The sequence below is a fragment of the Papio anubis genome, chromosome 9 (genome assembly GCF_008728515.1).
Source record: "Papio anubis isolate 15944 chromosome 9, Panubis1.0, whole genome shotgun sequence".
NCBI classification, from domain to species: Eukaryota; Metazoa; Chordata; class Mammalia; order Primates; family Cercopithecidae; genus Papio; species Papio anubis.
This window is the reverse complement of record NC_044984.1, coordinates 90,214,162-90,235,928: the sequence shown is the minus strand read 5'-3', so window position 1 is coordinate 90,235,928 and position 21,767 is coordinate 90,214,162. Positions and strand designations below refer to the sequence as shown.

General features: G+C 39.3%; 1 protein-coding gene, 1 long non-coding RNA gene and 1 other non-coding gene across 7 annotated transcripts in view; all 3 read left to right on the top strand.

Annotated features, from left to right (window-relative positions):
• The window catches only part of LOC108581085, a 62,839-nt gene extending 49,577 nt beyond the window's left edge, over positions 1-13,262 (top strand). For all 3 annotated transcript variants that reach the window (XR_004176165.1, XR_004176164.1, XR_004176163.1), the window contains one exon: positions 12,947-13,262. This is a non-coding gene — a long non-coding RNA (uncharacterized LOC108581085). The remainder of the gene's footprint in view (positions 1-12,946) is intronic.
• A 6,129-nt stretch (positions 13,263-19,391) lies between these two features.
• On the top strand, positions 19,392-19,498 carry LOC116269119. The gene has a single exon (XR_004176424.1). It is a non-coding gene; the product is annotated as a U6 spliceosomal RNA (small nuclear RNA).
• Positions 19,499-20,805: 1,307 nt separating this feature from the next.
• The window catches only part of NTN4 (netrin 4), a 122,253-nt gene continuing 121,291 nt past the window's right edge, over positions 20,806-21,767 (top strand). Inside the window, exon 1 of one of the 3 annotated variants that reach the window (XM_009181453.3) lies at positions 20,806-20,895. Coding sequence is in view for 2 of the 3 variants with exons in the window: in XM_003906984.5 (XP_003907033.3) it covers positions 21,700-21,754 (55 nt within the window). In the remaining variant the exon portion in view is untranslated. Of the gene's footprint in view, positions 20,896-21,190; positions 21,755-21,767 lie in introns of those variants that run through there. The other 2 variants (XM_003906984.5, XM_009181454.4) reach the window with 2 other exon arrangements.

The following is a 21,767-nucleotide window of genomic DNA, read 5'->3' as shown; positions in this document are numbered from 1 at the left end:
ATTAAAATTAGGCTGACATAAACCCTTTAATTTCAACCATGTTAAATATTATAGTTAAATAATATTAGACCATGTTAAATAAAGTTAAATAAGTATTAAACATATTTTGGACATTTAGAGTAAGGAAATGTAAATGTTTCTCTATGAACATTTTACTAATAAACTTGTAAAAATCAACTGGCAAAATATATTTTCTTAACTATATGGAAAAAGTATAAAAGAAACAACTCATATAAGTACATATTATGTGCAAGACACTATTCCTAGAACTTTATGTGCAATGATGACTCATTTAGTCCTTGATATGGTTTGACTCTGTGTCCCCACCCAAATCTCATCTCGAATGGTGATCCCCATGTGTCTAGGGAGGGACCTGGTGTGGGAGGTGATTGGATCATGGGGGCGGACTCTCCCATGCTGTTCTTATGATAGTGGGTGAGTTCTCATGAGATCTGATGGTTTAAAAGTGTGTGGTGGTTCTCCCCACTCTCTCTCTCTCCCCTGCTGCCCTGAGAAGAAGGTCAGTGTTCCCATTTGCCTTCCACCATGATTGTGAGATTTCTGAGGCCCCCCAGTCATACTTCCTGTTATGTCTGTGGAACTCTGAGTCAATTAAACCTCTTTTCTTCATTAATTACCTAGTCTCAGGTAGTTCTTTATAATAGTGTGAGAACAGACTAATATAGTCCTCTTAACAAATCTCTAAGAGAAATACTCGTAGTATCCCAATTTACAGATGAGGAAACTGAGACATAAAGAAGGTAGATAATTTGCCCAAAGTCACTCTGCTAGTGAGTGGGATTCTAACCTAGAGTTAGAACATGAGCGTCTAGGCTCCTAATCATTTCACCATTCTGCTTTTGCAGCAGGATCAGTAATCTTTTAATTCACTTTGGTTAGAGCAATTAAAAATGTCTGGTTAAAATAACAAGTTATGGTGGGTTAGTATTATTACATTATTACTCTCACAACATGGAATTACCCAAATGAGTTGTATAGAATTTTTAAAAATATGAGTACATTGCTGGACATCACATCCTTAGGCTTCAGGAACTAAAGACACATTGCAATTTACTATAGGCTAATTAGCAAAAAAGAAAAAAAGCTCCACTGCACCTGGTAGGAAAAAGATAAATAATAATTAACTTTTATTAAATGCTTATGATGTGTCAAGCATTATTCTGAGTGCTTTAATTAATGTATTTAATCCTATCACAATCTTCTAAGATATGTGTTATTATTACTCCCATTTTATGAATGAGGCTAAGTGGGAGTAACATGTTCACCCTGCCCTCTCCCTCCTCTATTCTTCATTACTGGAGATTTCGGAATCTTGGTTGTTTTCTTGTTTTTTATTTGTGGCTGATTTAAAAACTTTTAGGTGGCTTTTTCTGGTAAGGAAAGTTGCAACCTTTGGTTTAAGACTGAGTTGAGGCTGGGCGCGGTGGCTTACACCTGTAATCCCAGCACTTTGGGAGGCCAAGGCAGGCGGATCACAAGGTCAGGAGTTCGAGACCAGCCTGGTCAATGCGGTGAAACCCCATCTCTACTGAAAATACAAAAATTAGCCGGGTGTGGTGGCCTGTGCCTGTAGACCCAGCTACTCAGGAGGCTGAGGCAGGAGAATCGCTTGAACCCAGGAGGCAGAGTTTGCAGTAAGCCAAGATTGTGCCACTGCACTCCAGCTTGGGTGACAGAGCAAGACTCTGTCTCAAAAAGAAAAAAAAAGAAAGAAAAAACTGAGTTGAAGGATAATTGCTGCTTCATGACAGAATTTTAAGAAAATGGCTTTGAAGGCATTTTGCTTTCTGCCTGCAATGTTACTATTGCATGATCTGGTTTAGTATAATAATAATGACCAGGAGCTCTGCCTGGCTTTTCAAATCCTGGCTCTGCCTCTGTCTTAGAAGCAGAGGTTCCTGTTCCTGCTGCTGTAACAAAATACCTTAGACTAGGTAATTTATAAACAACAGAAATTTATTCCTCATAGTTCTGGAGACTGGAAAGTCCACCATCAAGGCAGCAGCAGATTAGATGTCTGGTGAGTGTCCCCTCTCTGCTTCAAAAATCACACCTCTCAAGGAATCCTCCCATGGCAGAAGGGTGTGAACAGGGCAAACAGGCTTTCTCCAGCACTAAGGGCACTAATCCCATTCATGAGGTGACTTGATCACCTTCCACCTCCTAATGTCATCACCTTGGGGGTTAGGTTTCTACACATGAATTTTGGAGGAACACAAACATTCAGACTATAGCAGCCTCTTCTTAGGTGATCTTGTGCAGTTTCTTGAATGGGTTATACAGAAACATCCCTGCTTTGTTAGTGTTCCTGGGGTAAGGGAAGGAGAAGGTCATGGGGTGGGATAGGAAGAGAGCTGATTGAGAAAGGGAATGAAAGGGCAGGAGGCTATAAAAGTATCTAAAAATGTTTCCTCCTAACCTCATTCGACATTTTCCCTTACTTACTTGATGTTTTCTGTTTGCTTAATGATGAAATCTGTCTGATTCCTGTCAACTTTTTCTTACTCATATGAGAACTTTCTAGAACTAATGGGCTTGCATGAGAACTGACTCCCAGGCCCACCCATGCTGTTACAGTGAGATCATTTTTTGTAGCACTAGTTCTCATTCTGCTTGCCATCTTTCCTGATGTGTCACCAAAGTTGTCTGTGAACCACACCCACAAAAACAACTCAGAAACAGATTTTCTTGAACCACATGTGACGTTGGCGAAGTGTGGTATTTTTAAGTAGGCCACATAGTATCTAACTGATCGCTCTTCCTCCCTTGTGGACAAATATTTATTGAAAACTTACCCTGTGCCTGGCACAGTGATAGAGAGACAAATGTCCCTGGATACTTCGTATTAGCAGTAAGCCTAGTATGCCTTATATACTGCCACGGTAAATGGTTTTTATTTTTTTTTAAGTTAAGTTGCTTTCCAACTCTTGACTGTGCATAACTTTTTTCTTATAACCTGTGGTCTCTATTTTTGCCTTCTGTTTAGCTCTTTCACTAGCATCATTACTTGCAAATATGGCAGAGCATCTCAACTGTATTCTACCAGGATCGCGATTGATTTATATTCCTCTTTTGGCTCCATGCAGTGCTTTTTCTGCTAGTGCAAGCTATTTTCATGCACTTACTCTGCACTTTGCACATTATTCCCCTTGTGGTATTACCCCCTGTGAGGTCTAGACCTGTGTTATCCAATACTGAATGAATAAGATATTCCAAAAATACATATACTATATATAGGTGTCTGTCAGTCTATCTATCTATCTATCTATCTATCTATCTATCTATCTATCTATCTATCATCTATCTATCTATAGTCTCTCCATATTACCTACAATGTATATTATATATATGTAACTTAAAACTCTAGATACTCGCCCCTAAAAAAATGAACTGGCTATAGTCTTTGCCCTTTTTAGTATATAACTAAAGACCTGCCTTTCTAAAGAAAGCTTCTGGTTTCAATCGGATAAAATTAATTTTTGACCTTGCTTGTACCTGGGATGAAAGTTTAAAAAGTTATAATATAATTGATAATCTTGTGTCACTGTAAGTTCGGCATGTGTCATTTCTTAGTGAGAAAGCAGAAGCTATGTTATGAAATCCTCTCCCTCTCTGCTTTGAAGAAATTTTTATGGCAGAAACTAAACTATAATGCAACTTAAACTTGTAGCTAAGCCAAACAACTAGGATTCATGGGCATATCAGCATCATTATGATGGTGATGATCATGATGATCATTACTACCTTGCCATTATCATCTCATCACAAGTATTATTATTACTACTAATGAGAGTTGTAATTATATTACTTTTATGTTGATTCTTTCTCCAAAATGAATTCCTCCCCTCTTTTCCCATTTTTTTACCTCATCCTAACTGTATTTATAGAAAGAGAAGTGGCAATTTACTTAATTACATAATACTAAACAAACAAATATTGTATCAACACTGATTTGGCATAGAATGAGGTTGCCTATTAAAGCTGTATTATCATAATGTATCTCCCTGACATGATATTTTTTCTGCTTGCAGTCAAAAGTAGAAATTTTTTGAAACATACTTAGAGTTGCTTCTGGAGTTAGGCGTTAGTAGATTATCATTAATTGCTTGAGAGAGACCCCAGTCCTAATTAGACAGAAAAGTGAAATGCATAGGCAAGGCTACCACAGTCAGCCTTGAAGATTGCACACTGCAGAATCCCAGGGCTTGCTACTCACACAGTGATATGAATGACATTCCTAACGTTGTGCAGCAGAGCAGCCTGCATATTTGGAAGCACTGAGAATATTGTAGGAAAAAGTAAAGAACATTTCATGAAAGCATTTGGTAGATCCATGGTCATCTCATTGTCTTTGAAGGTAAATTTTATTTTTAAATTTAATTCTTTCTGGAAGCCATAAATATTAAGAAGTATAATAATTTGAATGAAAAGAGAAAAATGTTCTCAGTAGGAGATTCTACAATCAATATTCAGTTTCACAAAAGTACACCATTAGAAATGAGAACAAATGTAAAACTTGGACTTAGAGTGTGTAAAGGGCAAATCAACTAGTAGAGAAGGTAAACATAGGAGAAAATATTTAAGAAAATAAATGACTCTAGCAATAGTGCAGATTACATAGCTTGAATTCTCTCGGTGCAAAACATCTAGTGCCAGCTGAAAAACAAACATTTTTAAGCACATTGTTTGCCTCACAAAGATAATAAAGGAAATCACCAGTCCTCCAATATTGTGACTATTCAAAATGTACTACATATTCTAGCCAGTGTAATTAGAAAAGAAAAACAAATAAAAATTATAAAGATTGGAAAGAATAAATAATTGGTCCATAAATATACACAATATGTTTGTTTATATGGAAACATGGAGTTAGGCGTAAGAGACTACAGATTATTAGAATTAGGAATTTAGTAAGGTTGCTGGATATAAGATCAATATACAAAAAGCAATTACATACCCATACAGCAAAGATTAAGAAATATTACATTTAAAAATATATCATCTATAAAAATAATCAAAAATATGTACAGGAATAAATCTAATAAATGATTGGCAAGATTATTCTGAAGAAAATTAGGCAACTTTGTTGAAATGTCTTAAAGAGGACCTAAATACTTGGAGAATATAACGTGTTCATAAAAATGTAAACTGAATTCCCTAAAGATGTAAATACTCCTTAAATTAACTATAAGTGTAATACAATTCCGATTCAACCCAACCCAACAGATCTGAATAGTGGAATAGAATTGAGTTGCTGGTATTTGAGGTGATTCTGGAGTTCTTTGGAGAGCCTAGTATAATTAATGGTGCCTTTGATAGAAAAAATATTCCCTGTAAATTTTGTTTTCAAAAGGATGAATACTCAGATATTTGTTGCAAATAGAAAATCTATCTTAATTATCAAGAACTTGAATATTTACATCAACATAAGAAACTAAGGATGTGATGATTTCTTGGCAAAGGAATTGCTGTGTCAGTTGCAAGATGGCATTTTTCATCCATGACTCAGAAGAGAAGTCTGGAATACCTGCCCAGTGCCTAATATGGATATAGACTTTAGGCTTCCAGACCCAGAGAGGAGAATGTTTTAGCAAGTGCATACTGCCACACATGAGAGCATCCAAAGCATCCAAAGGTATCTGAACTACTATACCTCACCCAGAGGCTACCTGTTAAACTATAACAGGCATGCCACCTGTTCCTTCAGAGGCCAATAAGTGATCTTTGAACAGGATTGGAGTTAAAAAGTAAACCTATCCTTCACGTTTTTGCATTGTTAAAACTAAAGTACTTATAACAACAGACTTGATATGACTCTGTGGTCAATGTTTGCTTCTAAGATTGGCTCATTGTTTACATTTTAAAGGAAGAACACATTTGTTATGAAAAAGTTTTTCCGAATAGTCTGATTGCTTTGGAAGCAGCTCTTAAAACTGTAACACTATGTAATTGGCCAAACTTTCTGTACTACAGTTACCCTTCCAACTCTATAACCATGAGTTTTTGGTATTTTTCAGTGAAAAGAGAGCCAGTTCAAAACATAAGATTATTTAGATGCCTTTTAAAAGAGTTATACTATAACTTTTGTGTTAAAAACCAAGAATTCCAAAGAACACTGATAAAGATTAAGATCTTCATCAACAAGCATTTATTTTCTCAATAGGCATGAAAGCATTATATAAAATATGGAAAAAATCTCAGACTAGTGATGTGTTTGGTGTGTCCTTTAAACAATTTCTTCTGTGTTTCTGGCCCACCCTCTTACCCTGCTTTTCCTCTCTTACATCCTCTTCATTGTGGAAAGAGGTAATAGATACAAACCAAAAACTTCATGGAAAGCATGCATAGCAGTCTGTTTCCTACAATATACACTAAAACTGTAATTAGTTTTCTATTTACTTTTCTCTTCTGTTGTTTACTAGTTGCTAACAGTGACTATCATTTGAAAAGTGTGAAAATAGTAAAGCTATAGATGATCTGAACAGATCAGTCAATTTGACCTAGTGGACATTTATCAAATACTTCAATAACAGCTGAATTACACATTCTTTTCAAATTCACATGAAATATACACCATGATAGGCCATATGCTGGGCCATTAAACATACTTTAATACATTTAGAAGAACAGAAATTATACAAAATATGATCTCAGAAAAGATAACTGGAGAATCCCCAAATATCTGCAAATAAACAACATATTTCTAAATAACCCATGAGCCAAAGAAGAACTCTCAGGAGAAAATTTTAAATATTTTGAATTAAATGTAAATAAAAGTACAACTTACCAAAATTCATAGGACACAGCAAAAGCAGTGCTTAGAGGGAAATTTGTAGCATTAAACACATATATTAGAAATGGAGAAAGGTCTAACTTCCTTAGGAAACTGGAAATTCCATCTTAGAAAATTAGTAAAAAGGTGAAATGAAACTTATTGGCAAGCATATAAAAAAATTCAATTTTACATATAATCCAGTAAAAGAAATACTAATACAAATATCATTTTTCACATATTGAATTGGGAAATTTATGCTTTTAAAGTATAATATTCAATGCTGGTATGGGTGAGGCGAAATAGGCACTATACATTAGTGATAGTTGTACAGATGGATGCAGCCTTTTTGGAGAGAAATTTGACAATGTGGCCTAAATGTAACTTTTCTTTGACCTGGTATTTCCATTTTAATGATTCTAAGAAAATAAAAATTAAAAAAAGAAAATAATCTCAAATTAACAAAATGTTTAATTAACAGACAGCTATAAAAGTATTATGAATAATAGCAAAAGTCTGAAAATAACATAAGTTTCCAAATAAATGTGGCATTAAGTATAATGAAGTAGATCCACTCACTGTACCAGTATATGGCCATGAAAACTGATGTTTGTGTAGAATTTCTAATAACTTAATAGGAAGTGAAGAAAGGCCAGGTGCAGTGGCTTACATCTGTAATCCTAGCACTTTGGCAGGCCAAGGCAGGTGAATCACCTGAGGTCAGGAGTTTGAGACCAACCCGACCAACATGGTGAAAACCCATCTCTACTAAAAATACAAAAAATTAGTGGGGTGTGATGGCGAGGAGTCTGAGATAGGAGAATCACTTGAACCCAGGAGGCGGAGGTTGCAGTGAGCCAAGATCACGTCACTGCACTCCAGCCTGGGCAACAAGAGTGAAACTCCGTCTAAAAAAATTAAAAAGTGAAGAAAACGTGGAACAAAAATTATATGGATACAAGACTAGAAGGAGACATACCAAAATGAAAGCTGGTTTTATTAATGGTGGAGGGTGTCCAGGTTCTTGGCGTCTTGAACAAAGAATTGGACAAAATGCACAAACAAAGCAAGGAAGGAATGAAGGGTTTTATTGAAAATGAAAGTACACTCCACAGTGTGGGAGCGACCCTGAGCATAGAGGCTCAAAGGCCCAGTTACAGAATTTTTGGGAGTTTAAATACCTAGAGGATTCCATTGGTTACTTCAGGTACACCCTATGTAAATGGAGAGGATGAAGTAAAGTTACAAAGTCATTTACAGTCTAGGCCCTATGGAGATGATATTTCCTGTTATAGCTGAAGTGTGAATTTGCCTTATGTTCCCTGCCTCCAGACCCTATTTTCCTGCCTTAGTTTCTTTGGAAGATGGGTTTGCCCTACTAACTGCTTTTCTATTATTTCCCAAAGACCCATGATGAACACAGTGGTTTCACTCATGGGCTTTGGAGTCCAGTGGTTGGGTTATAGTCTCAGCTCTATTATTTACTAGTTGGGTGAGTCTCAGTTCTCATTTGTAAAGCAAGGATGACAATTGACGGTGTCTCCCTAGGGTGACTGAGAGTTCTGAAGGTGATCTTGTATGTAGGGTGTTTAGCACAGAGTCTGTTCTACATTAAGTCCCCGATAAATGCTAGCTATTTGTTATTGGTTATAATGAGGAAAAAAATTCTATCAAAAGTAGGCACATTAGGGCCAGGCGTGGTAGCATAGCTGGTATTCCCAACATTTTGGGAGGCCAAGATGGGCAGATCGCCTGAGGTCAGGAGTTCAAGACCAGCCTGGTCAACATGGTGAAACCCCGTGTCTACTAAAAATACAAAAAAAAAAAATTAGCTGGGTATGGTGGTGCATGCCTGTAATCCCAGCTACTCGGGAGGCTGAGGCAGGAGAATCACTTGAACCTGGAAGGCAGAGGCTGCAGTGAGCCAAGATGGCGCCACCACACTCCAGCCTGGGTGACAGAGCAAGACTCCATCTCAAAAGAAAGAAAAAAGATAAGTAAGCACCTTAGGACAGGCTCACCCAGATTTGCACAGGGAATTTTTCCTTTCTCTGTTGGACTCTACTGATGTATTTCTTTGAATGATATACATTTTCAAGGTATTTATTTACTGACTGCAGGATATCTGGAGTTCACAAATGGGGCACTTAAATGTCCTTTTATATACCAAAAAACAGTACACACTGAGAAACAATAAGTATATTTGATTCCCTTTGTCTATTTAAAAGTGCTATATCCAAGACCATACCAGTGAGACTGAGAAAGGAATTCAAAGCCACTGAGTTTAGCTACTTATTACCTCAAGTCTGCAGGCTGTGATTTTTTAAATTTCAGAGTAAGAGATAGTAATCTTTACTTCCTTCACCCTTCCTATAGGGTCATTAATAGACTGGGAACTCCCTTGCTACTTCAGGATTCTTTTCAATGTAAAATTTAATATTATTTTGAAAGTGTTACTATAGCTTTAAAGGATTTCATTACCAAAGAAATAATTCTGTTCATGATAGAAATATCATACATTTTAATAAGAATTCATCATTTATTTTTAAAAAAAGACTCCTTTTTCTCTGTTTGCAATAAATATTGTATTCATTCAAACATTTCTGAAGGAGGACAGATAGTGGGGATATGATGTACTTTTTCTTTATGATGAAGGAATCTTCAATAGTTATGTTAGAGAGACTTACTATATACATGAAAAAGTGCTTGGGCTTCAGTGCAATTAATATTTTTGTATTAATTTGGCTTTAAAATTTTAATTACTCAAATTTAGTGAGGAATATGTATGTGAGTAAATAGCATTTATAAGTAGAGAAAGTCTAAGGTAGAACATTTGAGGTGTTATTTTGTAGAGTGCAGAAATCTAAATGGACTTACTTTTATTGTAACCTTGAGTGGCTATGGCTAACTGGCTTAAAATTTTTTTTCTTCTTCTTCTTCTTTTTTTTTTTTTTTTGTTTGAGGTGGAGTTTCACTCTTATTGCCCAGGCTGGAGTACGATGGCATGATCTTGGCTAACTGCAATCTCTGCCTCCTGGGTTCAAGCAATTCTCCTGCCTCAGCCTCCAGAGTAGCTGGGACTACAGGCACCCGCCACCATGCCCAGCTAATTTTTTGTAGTTTTGGTAGAGATGGGGTTTCACCATGTTGGCCAGGCAGGTCTCAAACTCCTGACATCATGTAATCCACCCACCTTGGCCTCCCAAACCAATTTGCTTAAAATTCATTTACAGGTTTTCAAAATGTATTAACACCCTGAAACCATTAATTTGAGCTCTGAGGTGGTACAGTTTTAATATTGCTTAATGAAGTTTTTCTAATGTTTCTGATAACTGAATGCCTCTTCTGTGATGAGGTCGATTATACTGAATATAGGTTTGAAGCAAATTGTGTCATAGATTTACCCTCTAAATTGCATTGTAATCTTGTAAGGTTTGTGGTAAAAATATTCCAAAAGGCACTTGTGTTTGAAATTGCAGCACAGTTTGGGATTGGAAAGTGTCCAGGGTAATTAGGACCTATAGGTAAAATCAAACCAGAAGCATATCTAGCTTAATTAACAGCTTGAACATATTCTACTATATTATATATCTTGAAATCCTACCTATGGACAAAGGATTTTTTAATCAAATTGCTGCTTCAGTAGATTGAGCTTTTTTAAGCTTGATTTTCTAATACTTGGACAATAGTACTTTCTTTGAGCTAGACAAATTAAGTAGAATCTTTGTACTCTCAATTGTTTACCTAAGAGTGCTAGGCAAAGAAAAGGCTGAATTTGCAAACCCAACTTAGTCACCAAACCTAACTAGCTGTATAACCTTGACTAGGCTGGGGCCTGTGAAATAAAAAGTTTTAAATGGACCTCAGTTTTCTTGTGTCAGAAAAGGTTGGACTAATAACTTCCAAGGTCTTTTCCTAGGCTAATGTTTTATCAGGATAATTATGTCTTAGGCAAAATTATAAATTTTATTGTCTGATTGCTCTGCTAAGCTTCAAAGCCAGTTTAACCATCTGCTGGACATGACTGGTCTGCCATCCTCACTAAGTCAACCTGTTCCAAACGGAAATCAGTCACCTCCCAAACCAACTACATTTCCTGATTTTCCTATTTCTGCAAAAGAGATTATTTTTTCAACTAACCAGATTCAGAACCCCCAATCCAAGTCACTTTTTTGTCCCCCCCCCCCCCGCCCCCCGCGCCTCCTTCCTGCCATAGGGTTCAAGTGATTCTCCTGCCTTAGCCTCCTGAGTAGCTGGAATTACAGGCATGCACCACCAGGCCTGCCTAATTCTTGTATTTTTAGTAGAAATGGGGTTTTGCCATGTTGACCAAGCTGGTTTCGAACTCCTGTCCTCAAGTGAGCTGCCTGCCTCAGTTTCCCAAAGTGCAGGAATTACAAGCATGAGCCACTGCACTGGTCCCCCAAGTCATTTTTAATTTCTTCCCAGTCTTCTGCCAATCCCATGGTCAGTTATGAAGTTCTACCAATTTCTTTTTGGTTCTTCTTCAATTCCCCCCAACCCCTGTCCATTATCCTTATCCTCATTTTGGTGTAGACCTAGGTATTCTCATAAAGTAGCCGTTAGCTCACCTTCCAAGTCTTCTTTTTCTAATCTATGATGTGTCATTTCTAAATTATAACTCGGAGAACCTCCCAACACAAAGCAGTTTGACTTGCCAAAGCCTTTATCTGTTTGTCCCTCCTCTACTTTTTCTTCCGCGTTCCACGGATCCCTATGAATCCCCTTCTCCTAATAGACTTCACTCATTCTCTCAGAGGCACTCTGTTTATTCACACTGGAGCACTTAGATGACCACCACCGGCATGGCTGGCCCTCACGCATCACCGTATTAATCCACGCTCACACAATTGTTAGGGCCCAGGTTCAGTCCACATCCTCCATGTGGTTCTTTTAACTTTCTGAGCCCACAAAGTTTCACCTGTATCAATTAGCCTACTTTATATGCCACTCTTGAGGCACTGCCAGGCACCACTTTATCATATCCTGCCTTAAGTTGTTATATTTTATAGAATAAAAATGTAATTATTAACAATCCTATGGTATTGCTGAAAGTTTAGAGCCCAGAGAAACAGTCATCTCCAATATTTTGATGTATTTCTTTCCAGGCCTTTTTCATATGTATGTTTCCTGTTGTTATAATGAAAGTGGCCGGACACTGTGACTCATGCCTGTAATCCCAGCACTTTAGGAGGCCAAGGCTGGTGGACTGCTTGAGCCCAGGAGTTCAAGACCAGCCTGTGCAACATGGCAAAACCCCATCTCTAAAAAAAAAAAAAAAATTAGCTGGGCGTGGTGGTGTGCACCCATAGACCTGCCACTTGGAAGGCTGAGGCGGGAGGATCATCTGAGCCCAGAGGTCAAGGTTGCAGTGAGCTGAGATTGTACCACTGCATTCCAGCCTGGGCAATAGAGTGAGACCCTGTTTGAAAACAAAACAAAAACCAAAAACAATAATGAAAGCGTTATCTACAATTTTGCTTCTTAGTTTTCTTTCACCCAATATATGAGAAAAAAAGTATAACTGAGAGTAATAAAAGTGATACAGGGGGTGCCATGAGAGGACAGAGGGGAAACCAGCACTGTTGGAAGAGGAGCCTAAGAAAGAAAAGTGTCACGGCAGTTATTGTCAGAACTGAATTTCCAAGGACCTGCCAGAGGTAGCCAGAAGGAGGAGAGGGTGTGCAGAAGAGAGAAGCATGAAGCAGTGTTGTCCATCTTGAAGACTGCAGGTTGTTCACTGTGGGTGGCAAGGAACTGGGACATATAGGTTTGGGTGCCAAGCCAAGCAACATGCATTCTATGTGCCAATGATGAGAAGCCACTGAATATGTTAATAGGTGCTTGGGCCAAACACACCAGTGAAATTGCTAACTTTTGATGACGTATATATACTGCTCCTGTAGTTGTCTACTTGATATCCAACCTCCCCTTCTTTCCAGTAGAATCCTGATTTTGTTAAGGGTATCAGTGTGCCCAGTTAAAATGCTTAGCTCTCCAGACTTCCTCGTGGTCTAGAGAGGCCATGTAACCCAGTTCTGGACAATTAGATATAAGCAGATGGGTGAGGTTACTAGGAAAGTGTTTTAAGGCTCAGGTGGCATGTATCTTTTACTCTTCTCTCTTTTCTAGAATAAAACCACATCCTGGAGGCAGAAAAACCATCTTGTGCCCATGAGGGAGAACACCAAACAAATTTGTATGACTTCCTTGAGTAGCTGCATTTATATTGGACTGTCTACCTCCTGACTTCTTGTCCTGTAAGAAAAATCAATCTCAATTAGATTAAGCTACTGAGTTGGATTTCTGTTCATGCAACTGAATGTCATATCTAATATAATATTGGATCCACTTCTTAGAGATTGACAATGAACATTGCATATTAAAGATTTTAAGAAGCCCTATTTATATCTGTTTAACCTAATATTAAAATTATTTGACTACCTAATTCTTTTCCCTCAGAACACTTAGTATATTTCACCGAACACGAGTGTTTGGCAGATGTTTGGAAAATGATATTCTCTTTGTGTTGATCCAGCAGGAAACAGTTGTGACATTCTACCAAGATATAGAATACAGGAGGAGTAACATGTTAAGGGAGAAAGAAAATGAGTTTAGTTTTGGATGTGTTCAGAATCCTTCCTCTTAACTGCTTTGCTATATATACCACCTCTCTCAAAAAAGGAAATGGAAAGTTTATTGTGCTTACAATCAGACACACAGAAGTTCAAATTCTGGCTTGTCCGTGTACTCAGCTTTGGGACTTCGGTTCAGTTTTTCAACCTTTCTGAGCTTTAGTTTCCTCACCGTGGGTGTGACAACCTAACCTTAGAGAGCTGTTGTGAGGATTGTATTCAACATTGTACCTGGTAAACTCTAGGTGCTCATTCAAAGCTAATTCCTTTCTCCTTCCAGCTGGAGAAGATTTGCTGCTTCACACTTTCATTTTCTGTGGAATACCTTTATAGATATTAAGCTGCATTTAAAATTAAGCCAAGGCAACAGAATAGGAGAAAATATTTGCAAATTACCTACCTGACAAGAGATTAATAACGAGGATATATAAGGGGCTCAAACAACTCTATAGGGGAAAAAATCTAATAATTTCATTTAAAAAATGGACAAAAGATTTGGATAGACATTTCTCAAAAGAAGACATACAAAATGGCAAACAGGTATATGAAAAGGTGCTCAATATCATTATCACCAGAGAAATGCAAATCAAGACTACAGTGAGACATAATCTCACCCCAGCTAAAATGGCCTCTATCTAAAAGACAGGCAATAACGAATGCTGGCGAGGATGTGGAGAAAAGAGAACCCTCGCACACTGTTCGTGGGAATGTAAATTAGTACAACCACTATGGAGAATGGTTTGGAGGTTCCTCAAAACACTAAAATTAGAGCTGCCATACAATCCAGCTATCCCATTGCTGTGTATATACCCAAAAGAAAGGAAATCAGTATGTTGAAAAGATGTCTGCGCTCATATGTTTGTTTCAGCGCTGTTCACAATAGCCAAGATTTGGAAGCAACCTAAGTATCCATCAACAGGCGGATGGATGAAGAAAATGCAGCATATACACACAATGGAGTACTAGTCAGCCATAAAAAGAATGAGATTCAGTCATTTGCAACAACATGGGTGGAACTGGAGGTCATTATGCTAAGTACAATAAGCCAGGCACAGGTCTCACTTATTCGTAGGATTTCATGTTCTCATTTAGGATCTAAAGATCAAAAACAATTGCACCCATGGAGAGAGAGAGTAGAAGGATGGTGACCAGAGGCTGGGAAGGGTTGGCAAGGGGTAGGGAGGGACAGGTAGGTGGTGAGGGGAGGTGGGGATGGTTAATGGGCACAAAAAAAAAATAGTTAAAATGAATAAGACCGACCGGGCACGGTGGCTGAAGCCTGTAATCCCAGGACTTTGGGAGGCGGAGACGGGCGGATCACGAGGTCAGGAGATCGAGACCATCCTGGCTAACACGGTGAAACGCCGTCTCTACTAAAAAATACAAAAAACTAGCCAGGCAAGGTGGCGGGCGCCTGTAGTCCCAGCTACTCGGGAGGCTGAGGCAGGAGAATGGCGTGAACCCGGGAGGCGGAGCTTGCAGTGACCCGAGATCCGGCCTCTGCACTCCAGCCTGGGCGACAGAGCGAGACTCCATCTCAAAACAAAACAAAACAAAACAAAACAAAAAGAATAAAACCTAGTATTTGATAGCACAACAGGGCTACTATAGTCAATAAAAATTTAATTGTACATTTAAAAATAGTGAAAAGAGTATAATTGGATTGTTTGTAACACAAAGGATAAATGCTTGAGGGCACAGATACTCCATTTTCCACGATGCGACGTTTATACATTGCATGCCTGTATCAAAGTATCTCATGTACCCCATACATATCTACACCTAGTATGTACCCATAAAAATTAAAAATTAAAAATTATTTTTAAAAATTAAGCCAGGGCAATTATTTTGCTTCTACCTATTTAAAATCTGTATATAATTTAAAGATGGAATTTCAGGGCAGGCCGGAAGAGATTGTATCTACACGATGAATTTACATTTTACTATTTCATATATTTAACCAAATAATATGCTTCTTGTGTGTTTTGCACTTTTCTAAGCACTTCAGAAGTATTAACTCATTTAATATTCAAAATAATCTTATGAATTAGACATTATTATTATTCTCATATGGCAGACGTATAAACAATGCATAGAGAGGTTAAGTAACTTGCCCACAGTCACACAACTAGTAAGCTGTGGAGCCAGGATTCGTACCTGGGGAGTCAGACCCCACAGTTCATGCTCTTAACCATTACACTGCTATACAAAAGGAAAAAGTAAGAGGAATAAACCCATAGTGTTTACTGTTCTTTCCTCCTCATGAGGACTTTGCTAATTGTTTCTTCTCCCCTCCTCGTCCTCCTCCCCCTCCTCCCTTCTCCTCCTCCTCTTTCTTCCTCCTCCTCCTCTTTCCTCCTCCTCCTCTTCTTCTTCTTCCTCCTCCTCCTCCTCCTCTTCTTCTTCTTCTTCTTCTTCTTCTTCTTCTTCTTCTTCTTCTTCTTCTTCTTCTTCTTCTTCTTCTTCTTTCTTCTTCTTCTTCTTCTCCTTCTCCTTCTCCTTCTTCTTTTCCTTTCTTCTCCTTCTTCTTCTTTCTTCTCCTTCTTATTTCCATAGGTTTTTGGGGAACAGGTGGTATTTGGTTACATGAGTAAGTTCTTTCCTGGTGATTTGTGAGATTTTGATGCACCCATCTCCTGACCAGTATACACTAATCCCAATTTGTAGTCTTTTAATCTATTTCTCTACTTTTTAAAAAAAAGTAGGCCAGGCACAGTGGCTCACACCTGTAATCTCAGTACTTTGGGAGGCCGAGGTGGTCAGATCCCTTGAGTTTAGGAGTTCAAGGCCTGGGCAACATGGCAAATCTCCATCACTACAAAAAAATAATAATAATAAGCTGGGTATGGTAATGCACACCTGTAATCCCAGCTATTCCGGAGGCTGAGGCAGGAGGATCACCTGAGGCCAGGGAGGTTGAGGCTGCAGTGAGCCATGATGCCATCACTGCACTATAGCCTGGGTGACAGAGTGAGACCCTGTTTTTTTTTTTTTTTAGTATTAATTTGTCTCAGAGCATCTTTTCATCAATTTCAGAAATAGTAATAGGTACAGAAAGTTTTAGCTAAGAGTCATTTAAAGGGAAAAATATTTAAAATCTGTGTCAATATAATGCTGTCAATGGTAGGTATATCTGTAATAACAACAGAACTGTTCTTGTTTTTTTTGTTTTTTTTTTTTTAATTTCTTGGCCTCACATAATTAATTTCAATGTGAGAGAGCATGTCTGCTTTTTTTTTTTTTTTTTTTTTTTTTTAAAAAAATTATTTTTTTTTTTTTGGAGGAAGAGTTTTTTTTTTTTTTTTTTTTTTTTTTTTTTTTTTAAGAAAAGTATAGTTACCTTCCTGGAAGAGCACGTGTATTTTCAAATGCTCTCACTCCCTTCCTAGGAATGAGCAACTGAAGCCAGGAAGCACATGAAATAAGAAAGAGTGCCCGTGGCAGGAGGCTTAGGTTAAAGCTTAAGGAAATTCCCAAGATGATGTTTTTAAAGGGCATTCAAAGGGCACAGTCCAGGTAGAAAACAAAATCTAGGATTAGTTTAATGAAAACAATTCTCCATTTTATCTTCTCCCAATAGTCTTCCAGTTCAAAGAGAGATAAGATTGTACTCATGGAAAATTGGTGGATAAGCAATGATTTTTTAAACTGGAAACCCAGGTCCTATCTTCAGTGTGTATTTATTGTATGATCTAAGTTTGGCACTTACATCGTTCATCTTGCTTTCTGTTTGTATCAATGGGCACAACTATTCCTGTTCCCTCCCACACATTGATGCTGTGAGGATAAATGAGATCATGTTTATACTTCCATGGAGAAAAAACACTAGGTATACTAAAAATATCACTATTTTCAGAGTCTTTCTTTTTCTTGGAAATGTATAATAATGCCAGTTGTATATAGTATTGTTGAAGAGTCAAATTTTCCATAAAAGTGATCACCTTTTCAGAAAATAGGTAGTCCATTGAAAACTAGAAGTTTCTTTTAAAATTTGTGACCATTTTTCAAATTTAGCAGCTTAAATTTGTTGATTTATTCTTCAAATTCATGTTTATTGAATGCTTACTACATGCAATGTATTTTAGTGAAAATATTTCCCTCTGGTTAAACAAATCATATTTTACCTTTTATTGATGACTCAGTAAGATACCAATATATGAAAAAAGGATTTTAGTTGACTTCAAATATACCAGCCAACATCACATTAGGTTACAGAACTATAAGCCATAGAGCTAAGTTAAGGAAACTGTTAGTTCTATTCTATGTTGATCAGACAAACCTGGAGTTGAGTTCTAGGAGCACAGTGTAAGACAAGCTGGAGTATATCTGAAAAGAGGTGATTAAGATGGTGAAAAGTATGGGAATCCTGTCACAAGGGTGTTTAAATTAAAAGGATAGTTAAGGTGAAAATTATTAAAACTTGACTTTAAATCATTGAATACCTACCAGAAGGGAAATTGGACTTATTCTGTGTGCTTGGAGATGATTAAACTATAAACACAGAATTTTAAGAAGAGAAACATCCCACTTAAATAGAACAGTGCCAAAAATGAGCCAAATTGCCTTTGAGGCTTTTGTTTGTGGAGATTTTTAGAACAGAAACTGGATGACCTTTGGACACAGGCTTTGTGGAAAGGGGTTTTGATGGAGTGAGAAGTTGGGCTCAAGGGTCCCTCCTGATTCTGAAGGTCCTGCGCTCCACTAGGAACCTCACTTACTCTACTAAGTTACCGGAGAGTGATGCCTTTATAGCTTTTTGGTGCTTTGTTTCTGCACTAGAAGGCCTCAGATTGCTGTGGGTGTTTTGTTTTTGTTTTTGCACTTCTGGGTACTTTTTAGAGTTTTCTCTTCCTTCTCATTACCAGATCGCCTCAGCTTATCCCCTGTCTTTAACAGCATCCTGCTGCATTCTAATCTGTTACTTCTAATAGGCTGTGATCTAGAAAGATGTCATAACCAACTTCATAAAAATGCATGAATAATTTAAGTGAGGTCCTGAAGGGCTCTCCTGTGAGTAAAGTTTTTGGTGCACAGAGTTTTGCCATTTATTTTATTTTATTTATTTTGAGACAGAGTCTCACTCTGTTGCCCAGGCTGGAGTACAATGGTGCCAACACAGCTTACTGCAGCTCAACCTTCCAGGCTCAAGCTATCCTCTTACCTCAGCTTCCCAAGTAACTAGGACCAGAGGCATATGCTACCACACCTGGCTATGCCATTTATTTTACTTTTCAAAGACCCTTTTAACTTCCTTTCAAATTCTCAGGAATATTCTAGATTTAACTTATCAATTTTGTGGTTTCTGGGAACTTGTTATTGAAATTCTGTAAGTTTGCTAAGCTTCCTTCTAATTCATAAAATACAAAATATTCTGAATCCATTACTGATGTTTTCAAAAACAAAATCATAGGCAATAATATACTTATCCAAGATGTTTCTTATGTAGGTAACCTTTTCTTGGATAGTTTCTTCAAAATGAAAATATCCTTTGTAACTAAACTGGACTACATAAGCAAATGATGTTTATTGGAATGCCGACTACTTTTCTCTCCTGAGCTTTTCATATAGATAGTATTGGTGTCGAATGTGCAGTTTCCTTTTAAATACGGGAAATCATTCTGATACAACTGGTTTTCTCCTTAGTCCTTAGTCTCCTTAGCCCCTTAGTATATAACAATAGTTTTAACATAACTCAGTCAAAAACATGTAATGAATACTTATTGTAGGTGTTCTTGGCTGAGAATAAGGAAGAATATCAGAAAAACATAGTAATGTTTTTTATAAACTGAATATTAAAGACTGTTCTACCATTAGAGAGCTTTCTGTCTTGTTAAAGGAAATAAAAGCCAGTTATTCAGCAATCAAGGAAATATATTATCAATGCAGGATTCGTGCAGACAGTAAATAGCTTTGAAATTTGTAATGAGATATGGAGTTGTTCTGTGATTGCTTTGGCAGCACATATGCTAAAATTGGAACAATACAGAGAAGATTAGCATGGCCTCTGCATGAGAATGGCATACAAATTTGCGAAGCATTCTATATTTTTAGCAATATATTGTATTCTTGAAAAATGCTAAGACAGTGGGTGTAAAGTGTTCTTAAATGCATATGTTAATTGGCTAGATTTAGTCATTCCACACCATATACATATTTCAAAACATCATGTTGTACATGATAAATGCGTACAATTTTGTTAATTAAAAAACAGAAATGGATTACTTCTGCCTAAATATACTGGACTCAGAAGTTAATAATAAATGTGCATCCACCCCTTTGTTTAATTTGCCTTGGCTATTAAATTAATATTTATGCTAAGAACCTTTGGCTGTTATAGTTTCCTATCATTTATTTGGTAAAAAGATTAATTGGAGAGGTGTTTCAATAGCTCCATTAGGAGATATGAAGAAAGCCCCAACATTGCCAGTATTTGAAAACTCAAAGGGTTTATTTTCTAAAGCAGGTGATGTTACATGAATTGCTGTCCACACCTTCTGCTACTTTCCTGTGTTGGCCGGAAGAATAATTTTAATGTCTCTCAGATGAATTATGCTGACCTCAACACAGATCCCCCTGAGAGATATAAACTTCTTATATGTTCCTGGCCGGATCATTGTAAATAATATCTACATGTATCCCAAAACTCTGAATTATCCTCATCTGTAACAGACACAACAACTAAATGGTATCTGGAACATAGTTAATTTTCTGGAAAATATTCAAAGGAACAAAATGAACACTGCAATACAAAATTGCTGTCGACTTAACTTTTGCCAGTTTCCCTGGATGTGTAAGTAGAATTATATTTTCACAGAACTTGCAAAAATCTCAGACTCGGCTGCTATTTTATCTCTTTCCAGAAGCACCAGCCCTGAGCAATCCTGTCTGCAAATAGCTGCGTGTGGTTGCTACTAAATTGCTCCCCATAAGTTAGTTCCTAACACTGTTTCACAGCACAGCATACTCTATAAAGGGAGAACGCTTGGAAGGACCAAAGAGTTCCCTTTGTCATGCCTCTGCCCTGCCTCTGGACAAGGACGTTCTTACACTGCCCACTAACTAATCCTGTGACCCTTTTCTTTCAGCACCTTGAGTTTGAGTTAGGCAACACCTCTTACACCAAAGTGGGCACACCTTTGGATCATGTAGGCAGCGATTGTTTAGCCGAGACATCCCCCTACCCCTGCAAAAGGCAGCACAGAAGCTGCGAACGCCGCTTAGCAGTTGGCGCGCTCTCAGTGCGGGTGACCCGGGGCTGGGTTGGGGTGTCCGTCCCCGGGTCATGGGACTCCCCGAGAGGGGGTGGCTGGGGAAGGAGGGAGGGCTTGTTTCGCCGGGGGATGTGGGAAGTAGGCGCTAGCCTGTTTCGCGGTTTTTTAAGCCCCTTGGCATGCCCTGACCTGATCTAGAGGGAGTCAACTGCTCTTAGGAATGTTCCGGGAGAAGGTGGGAGACTGCTTCCCAGGGGAGGCCTGTGGGTGCTGCAGGGCACCAGGGGGATCACCAGGGAGATGCAGGGCGCGCGCCGGGAGGGGGGCCAGGGCAGCCGAGGGCCGGGCTGAGGCGACCGGGACCAGCGGGCAGCTGGGCAGCGGGGGCGCCGGTCAGGGCGCGGGGAACCCCTCCTCGGGCGGCAGCGGCGGCGGCGATCCGGCCTCGCGGGCTGCACCGCCCGGGCTGTCAAGCGTGGGGGGCGGGCGGGAGGAAGGGGTGGAGGTGCGAGGGGAGGAGGGCTGGCACCGGAGCGCTGCGGCGTCGGTGCAATAAAAATGCATCGCATGGAACTGCCGGTGGAGAAGGACCGGACGGAGCCGGGGCAGCCAGAGGAGGTGGGAAAAGCGGAGGAGGACGCCCAGGAGGAGGCGGCAGCTGCGGCGGCCGGGAAGTGAAAGGTCTCACAAAGTTCAGCGGCGGCTGCGGGCGCCGAGCCCCGGGCTACCGGCGGACGAGCCCGCAGGGCCGCTCCGCGGGGCAGCGTGGCCAGGCCGGCTATGGTCCCGGGGCTCCCGCCGCCCCCCAGGTGCCCGGGACCCGCCAGGCCGGTGCGCGAGGGTCACCCCACCTCCCCGCGAGGTCCCGGCCCCTGGCTTCCCGCTGCCGGCGCCCGCTGACCGAGCCCGGCGCCCCAGGAGGAGGAAGAAACCAGGGCCCCGGTCCTTCCCGAGGACGGCGGCGCTTCATCCCGCAGCCCAGAGGTCTCGGCTCCCTCCCGCACCCGCCCGGCCCGGCTGCTCCCGGCTCCTCCCGGCCATGGGGAGCTGCGCGCGGCTGCTGCTGCTCTGGGGCTGCACGGTGGTGGCCGCAGGTGGGTGGTGACG